Raw genomic sequence first — 21,816 nt, 5'->3', positions numbered from 1 at the left:
TTGACTGACTCATGCGATGAGGTGTAGAAACACTTCTCTTCTCATTCTCCAAAGAACAGAGCCACTAGTGCTTGTAGATATCATGGATTCATATAAGTTAACAAAGGTCAACATCTTCTCAGAGGAGGACGTACAAGTGGTAAGGCATTTTTGCTGCACTTCTCCTGGTTATTCCTAAAGTATCCCCAAGAGCAATATTTCTAAAGTATCACCAAGAGTGTTGCCTTCTAAAAAGGGGCAATCCTGCATTATTTGGCAGTGATCCTCCCATTGTAACAAACAGGCCCTCCACTTTCAGACTCTTCAACACTTCTTGAGATGCTTTTATGCTGACCGCTCTTTTAACTTCTTAGAATAAAGTGGATCTTAAGCCCTGCTCTTGTGAGCCACTAAACCACTCAATAAGTATTAAGATGCAGCAAAATAACCATTGGGCCTCAGCATGCTCTCTCGGCAAGGTGAGCGACTGCTACATTAGGGAAGAGCAACCACCCCCAAATGGGCAGAGATGGAAGCATATTAGAATCAACCCAGCAATGCACTATTCCAGAACCAGACATGGTGGCAGGAGAGTTCTGACCTCACATCATATAGGATACCATTGGCTTAGTGCTCCAGTCTGTGCCTTATCATATACCCAGGGTCAGAGTGCCAGAGGCATAAGGTAGGAATTGGAGGCTTCTTCATGCTGAGGAACATGACCTCATTCCTGGGTAGTCATTATGTTGTATCAAGTGACGGCTAGTTCTCATAACCTTTTTGGCATGTAGGTGCAGATGTCTTAGCCATGATTTTCCTGTTCATGACAAGGTCATCTAAAAGTTTCATCACAAGCTCCGATCGTCAGCAAGCTTGCGCTCACCTTCGTTACTCAGCTCAACACCCGTTTGCCTGAGTTCACAGGAGGAATGCTTTTTTTAAGGCAACTGTGCAAGATGTGTTTCTTTCCCTGTCAATATAGCCAGCATCGCATGGCCAAGAAGCCGGCATTATTCCATCTGGTAAGCAGGATTTGGCAGCAGCCCGGCTGTGCAGCCAGCACTGATCCTCTTAATCGGCTCGGACTAGCAGGGATTGGCACAATTCCAGTGTGGCTTTGCAGAAACTGGGCAAGAGACGGTTTCAGTTCACCCGACACTTGCAAATACTTCTGCCTGCGACAGCCCTGAGACTAAGCTGCCAGTTTGCAAATATTAAAACTTATCTCTGACAAAGAGGGGGCTCAACCATTCCACTTTTCCTCCTGATAACAGGACAAAAAGCACTGAGTTTAAACTGAAGAAGGATTGTCGTTAAGGGTCAACAACAAGGGGGAAATATTCTAATTGTTGAGATACTAACACGTTAAGCTCTTGGGGCCAAGTGGACCAAGGACGTTCTCCTGCATGAGCCCAATGAAATGTATGGAGCCTTGCAATGGGAGACTTGCAAAGCTCCCATTCATTTCAACAGAGTTTGGCAGGGGAAGTTCTCAGTGGATTGTGCCCTCGGGCTGTACACCGGAGTTTCTTGATGTTCTCTACAGTCCCATCAGATTGTCCCCATGGTAGGAGGTACCGAGTTCTTTGGAGCATTATTTCAGATGAGTCCATAATCGGTCACCCTGGGAATGCTTCAGTAGAGCAGTGGTAATGCAGACAGGGTATTCTTGTTCAAAGCCACCCAGAAGGTCCATACCCTGAGCTTAAAAGACAAGCATTGGACCTGGGAGACAAGGTGCCCCAAGTCCAACTCCAAGACCCATTTGGCTGAAATAAAGAGGCATTACACTCATTAATCCACATTGTTCACTATGATTCTTGCTTTGTAAATCCTAGCTTCAGTCTGCTGCATGAATGGCAGCAAACATGAAGACAAATGCTTTCACAAGGTTCTGCCACTGATTATCTCATTTTCAACTCATATGAGCAGCTGGCTCATGTGATCAGCACCCTGTTTGAAAAAGAGCAGCAGCACAGAATGTAGCACCTTCTTCTATGATACAGAGAGCTCCAAAACATTCCTAATAGACCACACATTACACACTCTTTACATCTATAAAGTACATGCCTGAAAGAGACAGGAAGTGTAGGACAGGGCATCTAAACCAGTAGTGTATTACATGGAAACCAGCTCTTGAGTGTCTCCAGAGATAAGTATGGGTCAGAATATTGGTCTATCTAGTCATATATTAGACTAACATTAAAGGCTTACATGCCTAAGGTCACTGCAGATTACCACCTTTGGAGATGATTAGCAGATGAGTATATTTGAGCATGATATTTGAGCTGTTTAGCATGCTGATCATGTTCAATATTTAGAGGGTAACTGACCAATGGGGAGGGGATTTAAAACGTGAGTCTGGAACGTTTTAGAAATTCATAAGAAAGCTCTTCATGGTGCTGTGACAATTGGCCTGTCTTGTACCATGGGCTTCTTTACAGTGACCAGATTGGTACACCACCAGATTGGTCTATTTTTCATCTGTGTCACTTTGCATGCATTCACTCATAAACATGTTCTGTTTCTGCACTAAACTAGGGGTTTGCATTTAAGTGTGTATTTAAATGTAATTGCCTGTGAAAGGGCATTTGTAGGTATATATGCTCTCATGGTGTACTTTTTTTTTAAAAAAAAAAAGTGCATTTATCTCAAAACAGTTGAGAGAGCTGGGTATGTTTAGGCTGGAAAAGAGGAGATATGATAGCCACCTTCAAATATCTAAAGGGCTGCCACATGGAAATGGAGCAAGCTTGTTTTCTCCTGCTCTGGAGGATAGAACTTGAACCAATGGCTTCAAGTTACAAGCAAGGAGATTCTGACTCAACACCAGGTAGAACTTTAGGACAATAAAAGCTTTTCAATAGTGGAATGGTCTCCCTCAGGAGGCTGTGGACTCTACTTTCTTGGAAGTTTTTAAGCAGAGGTTTGTTGGCCATCTGTCATGGATGCTATAGTTGAGATGCTTGCATTGCAGGGGGGTCAGACTAGATGACTCTCGGGGTCACTTCCAGCTCTTCAATTCTATGATACACGTTGGTCAAAATGCAGAGTCCCTTGAATTTCTGGCTCTTTCAACATGTCTGTGTCTGAGACCTGCTGCTTACATCCATTAGTTACAGGCAGCATCATTAGGCACACCAATTTGATGTCCAGCAAGGATTCATTGCCTGCAAAAAAAAAAAAGTATGCACTGCTAAAACTCCATTACGCAGTGCAAACTTTGCTTTTGCTTCCTAGCCTGGGAATAGAATGGAGAAACGGTGTGTTGGACTGGCCAATCCAGTCTGCTCACCATGGAGATGTGTATGATCAAACCAGATTCATTCTACTCCAGTTCCTGCTCTGTTTGTTCCCCACCCTTCAGTCTGACTAATAATTTCTCCAGATCTATTTATCCTATTGAAAGTTTCTAGAGATAAGGAACATTTATTAACACTCTAATGCAGGGGTCAGCAAACATTTTCAGAAGGGGGCAGTCCACTGTCCCTCAGACCTTGGAGGGGGGCCGGACTATATTTTGGGGGGGAAATGAATGAATTCCTATGCCCCACAAATAACCCAGAGATGCATTTTAAATAAAAGTATACATTCTACTCATGTAAAAACACTGATTCCCAGACCATCCGTGGGCTGGATTTAGAAGGCGATTGGGCTGGATCTGGCCCCCGGGCCTTAGTTTGCCTACCCATGCTCTAATGGCTTCTAAACTCATTACAGTTTCAGCACTACCTGCAGCGCACAAGAAGTGTGTATCTTCTCACAACACCTTTCAAATTGCAGCTTCTTTCCCATACCCATTACAAAGCAATAGAGCGTATTTGCTCCAATGGCATGTGCTGAAAAAGAGAAGGAATTACACACACACACACACACACACACACACACACACACACACTAGTGACATTAGCCAACATTTTGCTTTGCACCATGAGTACTAGAAATTTACTTCTGGCGGGGAGGCCAATTTTCTAAGCATGCTCACTAAGAAATCATATCATTGACGGCTTTGGGGAGCATGAGTTTCCATGTCAGAAAGACATAAAATGGCCAGCTGCAATACTGGCAGCTTGGTAAACGAAAAACGGAGCACATCACTGTTTATTGTGTGCTATGGTGCTTGTCTGACAAAGGCGCCAGGGCTCTCCCTCCCAGCTGTAGCCAATTACACACCGTTGGACGGCCAACAGAGCCAGCCTCTCTGATGGCTGCAACACGCCCACTCTTGAGCATTTGCCCTCCGCACACATTTAAATTTGCTTTTGTGCTTCTCTCTTGCTGTTTATTTCAGTGCCTGATCATTGTTCTCATGTGCAAGAGAAAGTGGAGGAGAGGCTCTTTGTAATGGAAATGAGCATCCCGGCCAAAGGCACATTTTACATTCACATTAGGAAGCTGATTGAAGCTTGGAGCCTGATGTTGGGGTGGGGGATGCTGTGTGTCTTGCTGCCGTGGTCCACAGTTCCTGTCACTATTCTCTATTAACTATGGTCAAGATTGGATGAGCAAAAGAGAAACACTTCCCTTTCGGGGGGGGGGGCTGATGGTATATGAGTCAGCATTTTTAAAGACATAGCAGGGTTTTTTGCAACTGTTATATAAATATGATGTTTTAAATGCCGGCAGATCTACATAGTTTAACAATTTTCTTGAGTAGCCATTCGTTTTAATGATTGCTTTTAAAAGTTTTTGCATTGCTGTATAAATATTTTAATAAGTTAATAAATAACTGCATTTACCAAAAATCTTACCCTTTTACATCACAGTGACTGCATAAATACCATGCCTGTACCTACCTTCACACATACACACACACACACACACACACACACACACACACACACATATATATATATATATATATATATATATATATATATATATATATTCTGTATGTTTGGTATTGGGTTTATGTCCTTTTCCCCTTACAGTTGTTTCATTTACTGACACACTTTAGATTTAGGGTGTAGTCAAGTAAATTCTACTCAGAGTAGACCTGCTGAAGTTAATGGGCTCCTTTGGGAGAAGGGGTGGGATATAAATTAAAATGAACCTAGGTTAACCATCTCCATTAATTTCAATGGGTCTACTCTGAGTACGGCCAACACTTAATACAACCCACAGTATTGTAAATAAGAGGAACTGCTTATTGATGGTCAGTTAACCTCTCCATCCTTTCCCACACTCCCATGGTTGGCTGAGATGGTGAGAAAATGTTTCTGAACCTCTGAACAGCACATGCAGAATCTGATGGCAATTGAAAAAACATGATTAACTTGCACACAGAGACAGACACACAAATGGATGCAAATAAACAGGTAAGAGGCTTTTTGTGGTAGGCTAGGTGTGAGCTAGGAAGTCAAGGGTGAAGGGGCTCTCTTGATACTGAGCTCAGCCTTTGTTTCAACACACAAACCAACCTGGACACCACATTCAACCGCTCTGGTCCTTTCTCCATTTGCCTTTTCAGTGGTAGCTTCCTATTTGTGGAATACTCTTCTGAGGGAAGCGCAGCAGGTGCCTTTGTTGTCTGTTTCTAGGCACCAGGCAAAGGCATTTTTATTTACAGCGAGGCATTTGGTCCTCAATTGTAACTAGCTATATCTGTGGCCTCATCTTATGTGCATCATTTTAAGTGGGGTGAGTAGGATTGTATATATTTCTATTTTGATTGTGCATGCAGCTTTGATGCACTTCAGTGTGAAAGGCAAACAACAACAACAACAACAACAACAACAACAACAACAACAACGTTGTCAATTGCGTATTATTTATGTGTTGGGCCCAAAGAAGTTGCAAAAAGCAATATATTTCTTTTTGCAATTTCGCTGCCAGAAGTGCCCGAACATTCGAGACTTCCCTAGCTGCCCAAAAATTACCGTGAATTTCTTAGCAGTAGCTGCTGGTCCAGTGTAAAGAATATTAAAGAGGATCTGAGAACAGCGAGAGTGTTGTTTTCTCAGTTGTCACCCTGTAAATGCAAAGCCCACCCTCACAGTAGCAGGGAACAGCTGCTCTGCTGGATGTACTGGAAAAGACCGTGTACATCATCACTTCCTAATAATAGCAAAGGGCTTTAACCAAAGCCACAGGCTGATCGCAGGGTGCTCTTTCAATTTTGGGCTTGGAGCAAAAATCCCGAGCTATGCAAAGATGTGTACTCTTTTTAATACATGTCTTTCTTTTGTCGAGAAAAAGGTTATTAATTGCTGGAGAGCAATCATTTAAAGGAAAACACAAGGCAAACAAGTTTTCTTAAACAGAGAGAAGATCAGCAGCTGTCGGCATTATCAAGTGAAGGCTTTGACAAGACGTACCCAAAGGTCTGTTAAAAACAAAAACAAAACCCCAGCCTGCTTCTGCAAGATGAGCACCCCACGTTTCTGAATTATCCTAGCAAGGAAATTATATGCATTCGCCTGTTTTCCAGCATCTTAACGTGCATCTTTTGTTTAAAATCAGATATTTGAGATTTTGTAGTTGATGGTTTTTTTCATTTGGCAAGGAGCAGACTGACGGCAGGAGAAAAGTCAAAAGTCAAAAGTGAATTAATAGCAACAGGGGTGCATTCACATGATAACATGACTGGGTGCATTATTTTTTTTTCATTTGGTACAGCCCTGACAGGATTTTGCCACCTCTGAACACATGCAATCCTAGACACACTTACTTGGGAGCAATCAACATTTGACTCAATGGGTCTTATTCTTAGGAGATATGTATAGGTTGACTTGGTTGTTAACTCCCTGCATGTGAAACAAGTTGTTTCACAGGGAAAAGTCTGGCTCACATTATTTGTTCTGAAGGAGTGTCTCCACCCCCATTGTTCAGCCCGGACCCTGAGATCCAGCTTCAAGGGCTTTCTGGTGGTTCCCTCATTGCGAGAAGTGAGGTTACAGGGAACTAGACAGAGGGCCTTCTCGGTAGTGGCGCCCGCCCTGTGGAACGCCCTCCCTTCAGATGTGAAGGAAATAAGCAGCTATCTTATCTTTAAAAGACATCTGAAGGCAGCCCTGTTTAGGGAAGTTTTTCATATTTAATGCTGTATTGTTTATAACCCTCGATTGGAAGCCGCCCAGAGTGGCTGGGGAAACTCAGCCAGATGGGCGGGGTATAAATAATACTTTATTATTATTATTATTATTATTATTATTATTATTATTATTATTATTATTATTAATTTATTTAAACATTGGTGTCCTGCCCTCCTGGTACAAAAGCAGCACTCTGGGCACCTTGTGACATTTAAAATTACAATTTCATGAAAGCAACAATATAAAACAAGCAAACAAGGACAGAGGTACCAGTATAAACCAATCACAATGAGAATATCAGCTGCCAATTACACAAAAAAGCCTATTTTAATAAAACAGTCTTTAATAGCTAAACAACAAAAAATAAAACCCCAACACCAAACATTTCAGGGCAAGGTATTCCATGACAGGGTTCAGCCCTCTCTTGCCATCCTAGGTGGAACAAAGAGAGAGGAGCCTCTACTTCTGATGTTAGGAAACAGGCAGGTTGATAGGGAAGCAGAAGAATATGGAATATTGTAATCCTTAAACCTATACTTTAGGTCCAAAGGTATCCTGGATCTAAGTCACTTAAAGGCTTTAATCACAAATACTTTGAATTACAACCACAAACATATTTGCAACCAGTTCTTCTCCCTAAGTTGGCAGGAATGCCAACTTGAATAAAACATTGGGGGGCAGGTAAGCCCCATAATCAATCACATGACACGCCACACGCACACCATTTGATTGACAACGCCCATCAACTTGGGGGGGCAGTCCCCTCAAATACTTTATGGGGGAGGCTGAAGGGACCTTGGCCCCTAGGAGTTGGCTCCTAGGAATGACAGGTTTGCACATGCAAGCAGAATTCAATATGAGGTTTTATAGATGTAAGCTATTGGCAAGGTTGTATTATTTTCCTTTATTGTACAATTCCCAGTATTAGGTATCATCATCATTATCATCATCATCAGGTGATACACTCAGATTTGTGATCTCTCACACACATATATATAGTCATGCTGTAATCTTGGGATAATCTGTACCCCATACTTTTGCTAAATGTATGAATTAGTACTAAGGCTTTTACAGACACTGGGTTGTATCCATTGTTACAGTACATACTCAGAGTAGACACACTGAAATGAATGAGCATGGCGAACAGGGCAAGTAATTTCAATGGGTTTACTCCGAGTAGAATTTAGTTGGGTTAGAACCCATCACTTTAATATTTCTAAACATTTCCACAGCTCTTTGCACTAGAAATGAGTTAGGTTTTTTTTTTTTTCTTAAAAGAAAGCAGACAGTTTCAGCAAATCAAAATCCTACATAATTGTCCAGATTTATATAAGAAATTTTACCTACATTGGCAACAACCACTGTTACATGCATATTTTAGTTGTGGTTCCTTGTGATGGAACACTCCAATATTAAAATATTTGGTCTCTCGTTTATCATTTAGATTCCTTCCAATCGGGATTCAGGCCTCACCATGGGACTGAAACTGCCTTGGTCGCGCTGGTTGATGATCTCCAGCGAGCTAGGGACAAAGGTGAGAGTTGTTTCCTAGTTCTGCTGGATCTCTCAGCGGCCTTTGATACAATCGACCATAACATCCTTCTTGACCGTCTAGAGGAGCTGGGAGCTGGGGGCACTGTTATACAGTGGTTTCGCTCCTTCCTCCTGGGCCGTGTTCAGAAAGTGGTGGTGGGGGATGAGTGTTCAGACCCCTGGGCCCTCACTTGTGGGGTGCCTCAGGGTTCTGTCCTCTCCCCCATGCTTTTTAACATCTATATGAAGCCGCTGGGAGAGATCATCAGGGGGTTTGGACTGGGTGTCCATCAATATGCAGATGATCCAAGCTCCCAGGCACAGTGAGCTGCTTTATTATATATTTATATTATTAATATTTTCTAATCGTATAGTTAAAGCTATGATTTTCCCAGTAGCGATGTATGGAAGTGAGAGCTGGACCATAAAGCAGGCTGATCACCGAAGAATGAGTGCTTTTGAATTCTGGTGCTGGAGGAGACTCTTGAGAGTCCCATGGACTGCAAGAAGATCAAACCTATCCATTCTTAAGGAAATCAGCCCTGAGTGCTCACTGGAAGGACAGATCCTGAAGCTGAGGCTCCAATACTTTGGCCACCTCATGAGAAGAGAAGACTCCCTGGAAAAGACCCTGATGTTGGGAAAGATGGACGGCACAAGGAGAAGGGGACGACAGAGGACGAGATGGTTGGACAATGTTCTCGAAGCTACCAGCATGAGTTTGACCAAACTGCGGGAAGCAATGGAAGACACCTGGCGTGCTCTGGTCCATGGGGTCACGAAGAGTCGGACACCACTAAACGACTAAACAACAACAATCGTATTACTGGGGGGTGGCAGCAGCCTCAGGAAAACAATGTGTACAGAACACATTGCAATATTGTCTCATTTATGGACACTATTGGAGTGAGAAACATTAGTCTGAGAGAGACAGAATGACTTTCACAGCACCATCTAGATCAGGGATAGGCAACCTAGGGCCCATGGGCCACAAGCGGCCCATGGGGGTTATTTAACTGGCCCACAAGCCACCCCCGAACCGAGCCGCCCATTCAGCGAGTCTCCGCGCACTGCGCTAAATCAGATTACCAGAATGTTCATGCTCCACAAGCAGGAAGTTTGGGAGAGGGATATCTGGGTGCCATTGGCTTAATTGCTGTGACATCACCAATGGATAAAGCAAATTGGAGTCCAGGAGGTGACTTGTAAGTGTAATTGGGGAGATTTCAAAATTCTAATGTCAAGGTCTATTAATTACTTTTGTTACAGCAGGTATTTCTGTTCACTGCATATTTTTGAATGATACCTCATTGTTACAAGTGAAGCATTTTATTAAAAACAAAGAGACACATGATGCCTAGTCTATAAAAATATGAAGATTTCTCTTGCCCAAAATGTTGGGCCCTAATCTCTGTCTGGGAAAAAATTGTAAATTCTTCCAGGTAACGTTAGCAAACAATTTAAACTACATGGGGCAGGGAAGGAGAAAGAAAGGTAGTTTGAAGATACAGCCCAATAAACACTCTGTATTTTCTCTAAATGCATGAGTACATGTGACTATATATAAAAATCTGCAACAGATTACATTTTACAATTAATACATAAAAGGGGTTAACCAGGTTATCTGGAACTACAAATCATCATCATCATCATCATCCACCCATCTGACTGGGTTGCCCCAGCCACTCTGGGTGGCTTCCAGCAAAATATAAAAAACACAAATAATAATAATAATAAAAACCATGGTGATGGTGTCAGCCACACATCTCCCTTATTCCCATACAACCTGTGAGATGGGGCATTATTTTACGAGTAAAACCTTTGGATCGTGGACACCACACACACCCTGCAACAAAGCACACACCACAGACTATCCTATTGGCTCTAGTGGAGTGATTCTTTCAAGGTTAATTTCTGCAGGTGGTGCCAAGGTCTCTACAGATGCACGTACCCATGCCACACGGGCAACCTTCAAAAGTAATATATAAGAGCACAAAGGGGCATCTGGTGAGTTGGAGAGGTACTGAGTGGTCGCCCTCCCCAAAAGCAGCATTTTTCCCACGTACCAGGATGGGCCACCAGGTGATTGAGAGGTCGGGGCTGGATGGGCACACCAATGGGAACATTGCATGGATTCTGAGGTGTGGCTGGGCATTCCCAACCTCAGCACCAGTGTACACCTCTATTGCATCAGTAAGCACACCACCTGTTCCTGGGAGAGGGGCACTGCACCCCCTGACACATACACCCCCTGATCTCTCTTCACTCAGTTGCTCCAAGCATTTTTCTCACACCTTGGCTTTGATACTAGAAGTGAGCGAGGAATAGTGTCTAAGCCACAGACTGAGGGGAAAGGAGGCAGGAAAGAGGATTTAGCACATCTTTCCTATGCGCTTCTTTTAGTGCTCAGTCAGATCCAACCACTTCCAATTGTTAGATAGAGAGTTAGAGAGATTATAGTCTTTCACCATAAATTTGTGACATGTCCTCCCTAGTGAGGTGTGCTTTTTTCCTTGTTGTTAACTTTTAGGAAGAATTTGAAAATGCTTCGTGGCTGTTCCTGGCTACCTCGAGATCATTGGATAGAAATAGGTTTTTAATTGCAGTCCACAGTTTCTAACTGTGATTGTTTTTGGAATGTTTTAATCCATTTTAGCCTTTTTTTGTTTTGGGTTTTCAGATTATATATTTGTTGAATTGTATATCCTTGGGGAGGATGGGGAAGATATAAATTCAACTAATAATAATAATAATAATAGTAACAGATTAACCAGGGCAACAACATACATGTTATATCAGTTCCACAGAAGAAGCCATCCTAATTCAGCAAAATCAGATTAAGATGAATACATTTGCCCCCCATCTGTGAACAAGGCAGGCAGGCATGTGGGGGAGAAAACCCTGCCGCTGTCCTGCATAGTTCAACCCTTAAGACTAATTCAGTGGTGTCACAAATTGCCAGCCTTATATTTGAGTCCTTAAAATCATGACCAACTATATACAAATAGGTCATTGTTATCAAAATATCCCCTTAGGGTCAAAACTATTAAGGGAGCAGGTGCCCGAGCTTAGTTTAGAGCTTACAGAAAACTCGTGATCAAATGCAGGTCTAACAGATGATGAAAGGCAGCATAGGTGTTACGCTTTTGGAGGTCAGGGCCAGGATCCAACAGAACTGCACAACTAGTTCCCCACACCCTAAAGGGCTTTGGACTCGTGTTTCATGCACATCCTCCTCACACCATACAAGTTGTGAGTCTAAGGGGATGTCCGAAAGCACTGCTTTGAAGCAGGACTCTCAGTGGCACCTCTCTGTTGATATCCTGCTCATGGGCTTCCTGTAGGCATGTGGCTGGTGGTTGTGAGAATGGGATGCTAGACAAGATAGGTCAGGTCTGATCCAGCAAGGCTCTTCTTAATTGGGTCTAATCTTAGAAATCCAATCTGCACAATCCCACCACCAGCCCTTGGCACCTCGGGTAATCGCTGAGCATCCCCGCTTGTGGATGCCTTCTGCCAATCGGGCCTGCCTACCCAACTGTGCTCCCTTGGGCCCATTTTACCTCGTGAAACGGAGCAGCAGCCAAAACGATCACAGGGCATTGAACGACATTTGAAATTGTAGTTCCTTGTTACAGATCATGGTGCAACTGCTGCCCACTGCCACTAACATGCAGCAGCCCATTAGGCAAATGGTTTGCGGCTCAGATATAGAGCCAGCTCTGATTGTGACCACAACAGGGCTAATGGATCATTGTGCAAAAGAAAGCATCTCCGTGCATTATTTTATGCCATGGCAACGAAGCAAATCATCTATGTAACCAGAGCAGGTGCCATTACAGGCTGCTTGTTTTAAACCTGCAAAAAGATAGCTGAAATCTCTGAGATAATGAAGATTGTTAGATTTCATCTGCAATATACATTTAATAATAATAATAATAATAATAATAATAATAATAATAATAATAATAATAATAAATTTTATTTATATCCCGCCCTCCCCAGCCGAAGCCAGGCTCAGGGCGGCTAACAACAATAAAACAGTACAAAAGTACAGCATAAACAACATCATTTCTACACTTGTAGACTTCTGGTCAAAACATACACCGGTAACAGATAGGAAACAGCAGAATCTAGATCAGGGGTACAGAACCTGTGGCCTTCCAGATGCTGTTGGACTACAACTCCCAGCATGCTTAGCTATTGAGCCTACTTGTTGGGGCTGATAGGAGTCGGAGTCCAACAACTTTCAGAGGGCCACAGGTTTCCCATCCTTGGTCTAGATGTTGGTTAATAACAAAACAAAACAAAATTGATTATTGCTTTTCTCAGAGCAACCAAAACATAGATCTTTACATTGTGTGTTTTCTTTATGACTGAAATATAACAAAATCCTAAATACATTCAACTATATTCCTCTCATGCATGAGTCAACAGCTGCAGACCTCTGAAGCAAACCTGGACCCCTAAGGATGCTGCTACCTGCCCCTTCACAAGTTACCAATCTAAAGGTGAAAGATAAGCTGGTCTCTGTGGCATCAGAACTTGGTGGTCTTCCCACCTCTTCTTCTCCCATCTCAAATTGCCCCCTGGACAGACAAATTCTTTACCAGAGCTCTGTTATGACCAATATAATTGTTTTTAAAGGATTATGGGCCTTTAAAAACCACATCAAACATTTCCCAAATATCTTCAAAAGCAATTTAAACTCTCAGGAGTATACAACAACTATGCAGGTTTATTGCTAAATTTCTACATTGAAATTAAATAGGAAGTGATCAAAGTCTAATTATGCTCGACATTTTAGGCATCAGGAATGAGCTGTTTCACCTGTAATGAACTGCTTCACCTATACTTAGTAGTTATGACTTTCATACTATTTTGGTAATACACTTAGTATGTAAGACTACGGTAATTACATTTCCCTCAAGTTAACCTCTCTGGAAAAAAAATATATATATAATTATATACATTTTATTTAAAGTAGTATGGAAGCACAAAATTAACCACAGGGACAGATTTTGAAATGTTATTAACAGCATCTCCTTCTTTGAAGAGATAGGAACATCGTTTGGGGAAACTATCATTGAAAGAGGTTTTACAATACTTTTTTTAAAAGGAAAGAAGTGTAAGATGCAACCTCACCTGCTTGGTATTGTCTTTAAGCAGCCTTTGATATATTTGTCTGTAACACCTTCCTGGACTTTATCTGTAACTTCTCCCTGGGCTTTATTCTCTTCCGCTGGTGGCGCAGTTTCCTTTTTGTGGCAGATCAAAATATAATTACGATTGTCATTGTTTGCCCAAAATATTCCCACCGATGTCTCATAACGGATGCAAAATTCAACCTTAGCGTCCTCTCTCTGATAAGGAGGAACCAATGAAATCTTGAACAAGAACTGGTCAGTCTCGCCATCACAAGAATTAGGCACATAATCTCCTAAGATGTCATAATAAGTCTGCCAGTTGTCCAAAGACATTCGGACATAGACCAGCTTTTCGAAGGATACATTCAGAACACGGATGATGCCCTTCATACATGTTATCCCTGGCAGGAACTCGACAGACTCTAGCCATACTTTCTGTGCACGCACTTTTTGCAAAAGCTCTTCTTGTGTGGCAGGCAGTATAAACAGTGGAGATAAATAAAATTCCTCCACAGGCACAACTTCGTCTTCTAAGTCGTCATTTGGTAATGTAATTGGAACATCCCAGGTATCAAACTCCTTAACGGATACAAGGTCAAAACCAAATGCATCAGCAAATGAAACTTTTCTTGCAATGGTGGATGGGGTTTCTGCTTCCATTTCTTCAGAAGAATCTGAATTCCGCCTCCGGGGGCTGGGGGAGAAGCGGTGCTGCAGTGTAGCTTTAACATCTTCATCTTCTGAGAGAGAATCGCTTAAAGTGGGAACTTCTAATAAGTTCTCCCTACTAACCTGACCAGGTTCTTCAAAAGACTCCATTGGGTTCTCTGATATAAACCGAAAGAGACCCGTCTGAGTAGTGGCAGCTGATATTTGAGACCTGTGATTTGAAACAAGGATTAATATTACAGTTGACATTGCAGAAGGGACTCTGCTCTATTAATAGAAGCAATGGCTTTTTAACTATGCTTGCCTGTTCTCCAAAGGCCTTCAGTCTGATAGCATTACTGTGAAAACATCCATTTTGAAACAGATGTCAACCAGCCAACAACTTAAAACCTGAAAACACTTTCATCATGAAAGCAAACATAAAAGCATACGTATTTATAATATACTAAGTTGACATTCCAAGTGGTAGAAAGCAACCATAGATTCCTGATCTGGGATGTTTATTTTGTCATCTTGAGGATTCCTATATTGTATGAGATTTCTATGTTATGCACAAAATAGGCAGTTTGACTTAACTTGCCTTGCATACGTGTATTTTTTTAAGGGCAGGGAGCCAGTATCTGCCCTCTGTGAACCATGTTAATCAACACTTTGCAGACAGATCCTAGGGTTGTAATCAGTTAATTTGGTTTAATTTGGCATTGATGCCACTCCTTGTCTCTGTCATTCCTATAGCTGCCTTAAGTTTCATTTAATATCCTTTCTATATAGTTTTTCCCCTGTGGTTTAATGCACAGTGTCCTAAAAATCCACAATACTTTCAGCTTAAATGCTTTTCAAAAGGTAAGATTCTAACAAACGCATTTTTTTCAGCAGGAACTCAATGGAACTCAGTTCCGGCACCTCTCAGGTGGGTTCCATTGCCGTTCTAAGAGAACAACAGTGGTGTTCATTTTCTTTTTTCTAGAAAAACAGCACTGATTCTAACCCTTACACTTGAAGCAAAGGATGAAACTGCCTCGTGTCAAAACACATGAAGCATTGTGGGGAAGATGGAAGGAGGGAGAGAGGGCCAGCGGGGAATGTTGTAGGATTTTAATAAAAGGTTATGATCGGTGCCAGCTAGCAACTGCAAAACAGATGTGTCCTATGTGGCGCAAGTGTGGCAAATCTGCCCTGCTATGGGGCCTGTCAGATATAATCCCATTATAACTGAATACTACATTGTATCAGGTAGCTCTCGGCATTGCATGAGTCATCTTTTGACCAGTCCCTACAATAGTCTTTCTCCGCCCATCTATATATATATGGAATCACTTTGCGTCAGCATTAGAAAGCACCTGCACATTGTGCTAAAGAGATAAAGCCTACCCTGAATAGATTACAGATAGGGAATAAATTTGGTTCGGTTAGGATTTTATTGTGAACCTACCTAAATTGCACTTAACTGAAACTATATATGAGCCAAAACTCATCTGTCCTCTGAAATTTCTCCACTCAGATGCGTGCAAAGATTTGTGTCTTAGGGGACTGTTTGCAAAAAATACATATATTAAAGAAAATTGCATATGCATTGTATTGGGGGAAATTGCCTGCAAAAATGTGTGTATTAGGAGAAATGCTGATTTTTTTTTTATGTTGTGAACTGCCCTGAAATTTAACAATAACAATAATAACAACAATAACAATAATTTACATGAGGACTTTTAAAAAAACAGTCCATTAACTGATACAGAAATGTAGCAGTTCAGGGAATGTGAATACACTGATGTCAGTTACATCTGAATAACAAGGAACTGCATATGGTGCAATTCCGTGTTTATTGAACAATCAGGCTCCATATTGGTATTCAGAATCAATTCTCAATTAAACTGAAGTCCCATCTAGTCTGGCATCCTGTTACCCACCATAGCCAAGTAGATATTTCTGGGGAGCGCAAAAACAAGGCATGAATACAACAAGCCCCAGCTGATATGCCTCTGCAGCAAATGGCATACAGAGGCATGCAGGTTTCATATAGCCACCATTATTAGCAGCCGCTGCTACCCTTACCCCATGTGACTTTGTCTAATCCTTTTTGAAGTCATCTAACCCAGAGGCTATCCCTATGTCTTTTGCCACAAAAATCCCATAAATTACAAATTATTTTGTCTGTTCAGAATCTCCAACAAATCAGCTGGATTATTGGATGACCCCAGATTCTTCTATTATGGGACAAGGAGTAAGAATACCTTTTCTCTATGTGCTTTCTTCACGCCATGCCTAATTTTATTAAAATGCTTAGCATTTATCCACCCCCAGCCACATTTTTTAAAAGTAAAAAAGCCCCAAATGCTTTAGCTTTCTTTTCCAAATAGACACTACTTCAAACCTCTTAGAATTTTGATTGCACCTTTTTGCACCCCTTCCAGCTCAACGTATCCTTGTGCAGATGGGGTGAGCAGAACTGTATACCGTATTGCACTTGTGATCCACACTGCAGACTTGTATTAAGGGAATGATCATACAGATGGTTTTATTTTTAATCCATTTCCAAATTCCCTCGCATGGAATTTCCTTTTCCTTTCTTTTTCTTTGCAGTCGCCACACACTGCAAAAAAAAAAAAGTCTTACCCCTCTCTGAATTTCTTCACCATCTCAGCAAGAACAATTCAAGCAAGAAAAATTCGAAACAGGGGTGTTTTCTGTTGGAAGAACTCTCTGACTTGGTCTCACATGTGGCTCCACCAACATCCATGAATTTTCTGTCCAGTTTACTGTCACAACATATTGGTAGTCACAACATATTGACATTTAATGTCTCTGTTTTGCTTAGTATATTTTCAGGCTTCAATTCATGTACTTAGATGCATTACATTGGCAAGCGGAACGTAAAATGGTTTTGTAAGGGAGTTGGCCCTTTGTAAACTGGATTTTTTTTGTCTGTGTGGCTTTTTTATTTTGTAATGTTTAGTTGTTGTTGTTTTAATTGTTTAAAGTTGTTGTGGTTAGGATTGTTTTACATTCTTTAAATAAATAGTTGGGAAGTCCCTGGACCATAAGGGAAGGTAGAATCGGTCTTAATTAACTAATTGATTGATGCAATCTTTTGGATAAGCTTTTCCAGCTCGATGAAAAGGCCTCTGTCCTAGGTGTTCATTTTGTAATCTTCAGCTGTTTTTTATATGTATATAAAAGGTGGTTCATTATGCATGAGACATGTGTAAAAGGCAAATGTGTGTGTAGTCTTTCTGTACACCAAAATAGGTAATGAAAACTGCTAAAATATTAATCCAGTCTGATCTATCCCATGGGTGTGTTTAGATCAGATGTGCTGTGTATCAAACTGTATCTCACGGAGCCAAGGCAACCTCATTTGCAGCAAACAAATTCCTTGCCCTTTCCCACAAGAGAAATAGAAGCAGCCTGGTAAGAATAAAAACCAAGAAGCTATCAAAAATCATCCTGGTGTGGAGAAAGGGAGGGTTTCCAGATGTTGTTGAACTACATTCCCCATTATCTTGACCACTGGCCATGATGGCTGGGACTGATGGGAGTTGGCGTCCAACAAGTTCAGGAGGGGCCCCCTCCAGATATTCAAGCCATCCCTGCTTCAACAGTTCGCGTGTGCGTTATTAGCTAACCACCTCTTTTCTTCAGTATCTCCAGCTCCAAAAGCCAGCTGTGGGTTTTCTGAAGATTTCACAATTGGTGCACAGCACATGGAAGATAGAAGGATTTCGTACCAGCAACTAGGACCAGCGCTGGCCCACCCATGAGGCAAGGCTGCCTTAGATGGCAGATCTGGCTTCCAAGAAATGCATTGCTCATTGTTGCTGCCACTGCACTCCACTGTTGTGCCTCATGTAGATCTTCACTACCCTTGTGCCTGGTAGAGATATTTTTAGTCCCCTCTTGTTCCCTGGTGGATGGGCGAGCACCATTTTGTGGTTTCCCTCAGGTGCCAAAATGTACTGGGCTGGTCCTGGCTAGCACCACATGTTCCAGGACCACACTGCAGAATCACTTGATACGTTGGTAGTGGTCAGCTTATTACCTGCTAAGCTTGCATTCCATGGACTGGTGTGTTTGCATGATAAATAAAAATAGCACTATACACTTTATCAGTGGCAGCTTTTTCATACATTTCTGTTATCTTGAGGTTAAGGTATTGAGGTGCTATTGAAGCTGTGTTTTTAATAAAGGTTTCCTTCAACAAACAACTTATGAAGTTTTTAACAGTATTATTGTACATTCAGATCCATTCTCTCTATAGAATATTAATCCCAATGCCCTTTTTCCATTTTTGCATGTAATTAGATTCTGGTATCTGAATCTGATGAAAAATATCATTTCCCAGCTAAACCTTTTGAGTTAACTGATGCAATTAATGTTTCAGATTCTGTCTTTTCCCAAACTGAGGTAATTTTTCATTCCTCTTAATGATACTCTTTATCTGGAAATATTGAAGAAGTCTATTTGCACCCATTTTATTAAGAACTTTATCATTACCACCCGTTTTATTAAGTTCTTGAAGAGATAGCAGATGCCTACCACATGTTAGTTTGGTTGTTTAAATACATGCTATAATCATACCAAAAAAGACACCTCCTAAGACATTGAGTAAAGTGAAGTTTTCTTTGCAGAAATCCATGTAAAAGGAGAAGGATCTGGCTCACCCAGAGAAGTGAAGTCTTCTCTCTGGTCTGAGCCAAGGCCTGTCTCCAAACAATATTTTGGTCCCAATGAACCAATTGTGAGCACTGTTCATAATTATTCAGAGGCCAGCTGGCAGGCTCCTTTCCACGCACTTGTGCATTCTGCTGAGGGCAATATGCATGCCTTTCAGTCGCATGGGGGAAACATGATTGTTTTGCTTCAGCAGGAACCTTCCAAATTCCCTCTGTAATTCACTCTAGTTTAAATTTGTTGGCAACTCTGTTTTTGCAGATATTTTTTTTTTACAGATCATTGCTCTGGGATCAAGTTGTGACCAGCATCATGAGTAAGGGCTACCAAGAAGAAAGGTTTGAACACACAGACTGTGCTTGTCCTCGACCACCTGGTGTGTGTGTGTGTGTGTGTGTGTGTGTGTGTGAGAGAGAGAGAGAGAGAGAGAGAGAGAGAGAGAGAGAGAACTGACTCCCCCAGGAGAGCCTACAAGGACCTGTTGGACCAGCAGATCAAAACATAGAGCTGGCTGTTCCATCTATTCTTGGCTCTCTGCTGGATCCCACTCTGAACACATGCCTACATGAGCATCCCTCATCTTTTAAACAGGACTATAGGTAGGCGGACCTTATGCAGCTAACGGGGTGCTTCATTGTTCATTCTAATCTTTCTCATCATAACCTTTGCTCCAGGAGGGCCTAGAATGATCAGGGGTGGTGGTATCTCGAACTGGATCAGCCAGGCAGATGGTGTGGGGCCTTCTTGTGCTACTGATGGCGTGTCCTTGGAATGGCAGGCTCCAACTGCTCTTCAGAGACCCTGGAAGTGCTGTGGGTCCTGCTGTTCCTCAGGAGTCTTCTTGGACCGAACCTGGTCAGGCACTAACAAAAGTTTAGGCCAGGCATCCCCAACCTGCAGCCCTCCAGATGTTTTGGCCTACAACTCCCATGATCCCTAGCTAACAGGACCAGTGGTCAGGGATGATGGGAACTGTAGTCCAAAACACCTGGAGGGCCGAAGGTTGGGGATGCCTTGTTTAGGCTATCAGTAATGAAGGGCTTCAGAGATGAAAGCTTCTGTTTTGATTTTGTGCAATAGACTGGAAATAATTACAGCCAAGTCCGCAACAAATTTCACTTCGATTTGTATTTTCTATCAGGCAAGCATGTGTTCTGTCAAATGCAAACATGTTTGACTAGGTGTCACGCACAGGAGCCAAGCAGTGATATTAGTTTGTTCTGCATATCAGTGAAGGATCTAATCCAGAGGTCAGCAAACTTTTTCAGCAGATGGCTGGTCCACTGTCCCTCAGACCTTGTGGGGGGCCGGACTATATTTTTTTTGGGGGGGATGAATGAATTCCTATGCCCCACAAATAACCCAGAGATGCATTTTAAATAAAAGGACACATTCCACTCATGTAAAAACACACTGATTGCCGGACCGTCCGTGGGCCGGATTTAGAAGGTGATTGGGCTGGATCTGGCCCCCGGGCCTTAGTTTGCCTACCCATGGTCTAACCCTTTCACAATGCTATCAAACTGCGATCTTTTTTTTCTTCAGTCCTTGGCTTTCAGTGGGGAACACTGAAGGGTGTTTTCCCAGATTATGCAGAAGGGAATGGCAGTCTGTTTATCTTCATGCTTTTCTTGCTATAATTGTTTCATTTCCCCTCCCCTATTCAGTTAGCATTTGCACCTTGATTTCTTGTAAATATCAGTAGCTAACCCAGTATAAAAAAGAGAGCAGAATATGAGCTGGAGCTGAACACCCATTTAGGTTGCATGTACCTCATTTACTTTGGCTGCAAGCGGCTGTATCAAATGAATACTTTTATCAAAAATCTTCCCATAAAATACTGTAAAACCTAAGCAGTAACCCAGGAATTCAGGACTACTGCAATGATTGGCACCTTTGAGAGCAGCACAGACATTCCAAACACCTGTGGAACCTACCAAGAAAAGGTAGACGCATCCAATGGAATTTCTCCCAGACTAGCCATTGGTGTGCTATATGCCGAAAGAAGTCTATCAAAACGCATAACCGAAGATGCTACGGAGAAGCCGCCACTATCTTACATCACTTTGATTGCTAATGCAATTCTTTCCTCATCTATAAGGAAGCTCACTTTAGCTGCTATTTACAAATATATTGAAGAAAATATTTATTTTTACAGGAGGAGAGGCCAAAGCTGGAAAAACAGTGTCAGGCATAATCTTTCACTAAATGATTGCTTTATTAAAGTGGGAAGGTGTGAAGACAGCAAAGGAAATTACTGGAGCATCCGGCAAATGTAAACGATTTTGTGCATGGTGACTTTCGGCAACACCACAGACTGCACCAACAAGGACGCCAAAGGGAATATGACCCACATCACAGCACATCTTACCGTGCACCGTCGGGAAACTGCTCTTGTTTGATACTCGTTTTGCCTTTTCAAATGAATCCCTACTTTTGGGATCCCTTCTGGGAAACGCTGATTGTGAAAATGCTTTCCAAGGGCTGGAAGTTAACTTTGGTTTTTCCCATGGAAAGTTTTCATCTGTGATACAATTCAGTGAAGCAAAATGGAACTCCGTGGATGTGTTTTATGGGTTACGTTCTTCAACTGTACAGCAGAACATTTTCCTGAATGTTCAACAGATGTTCCCTGCTTCCTTATGCATCTGCCCTTTCAATCAACAGAGTAGAGATGCATTCAGCTATATCTTTCAGAACCTGAGAGGATGCTACTTGCACTTGGACTGGACCAATTCAGCTGGACATTTCATCCCTGATGACCAATTCATACTTTAATAAATACA

General features: G+C 42.0%; 1 protein-coding gene across 1 annotated transcript in view; it reads right to left on the bottom strand.

The window, feature by feature from the left end:
• PPP1R3A (protein phosphatase 1 regulatory subunit 3A) overlaps window positions 1-14,546 on the bottom strand; it is a 29,931-nt gene extending 15,385 nt beyond the window's left edge. The window contains exon 1 of the mRNA XM_028746979.2: window positions 13,692-14,546. Within this exon, the coding sequence (XP_028602812.2) occupies window positions 13,692-14,512 (821 nt within the window). The 5' untranslated portion in view covers window positions 14,513-14,546. The remainder of the gene's footprint in view (window positions 1-13,691) is intronic.
• Between the last annotated feature and the right edge of the window lie 7,270 nt (window positions 14,547-21,816).

The sequence above is a fragment of the Podarcis muralis genome, chromosome 10 (assembly GCF_964188315.1).
Source record: "Podarcis muralis chromosome 10, rPodMur119.hap1.1, whole genome shotgun sequence".
In the NCBI taxonomy this organism is placed as follows: Eukaryota; Metazoa; Chordata; class Lepidosauria; order Squamata; family Lacertidae; genus Podarcis; species Podarcis muralis.
This window is presented reverse-complemented; position numbering and strand designations above follow the sequence as displayed.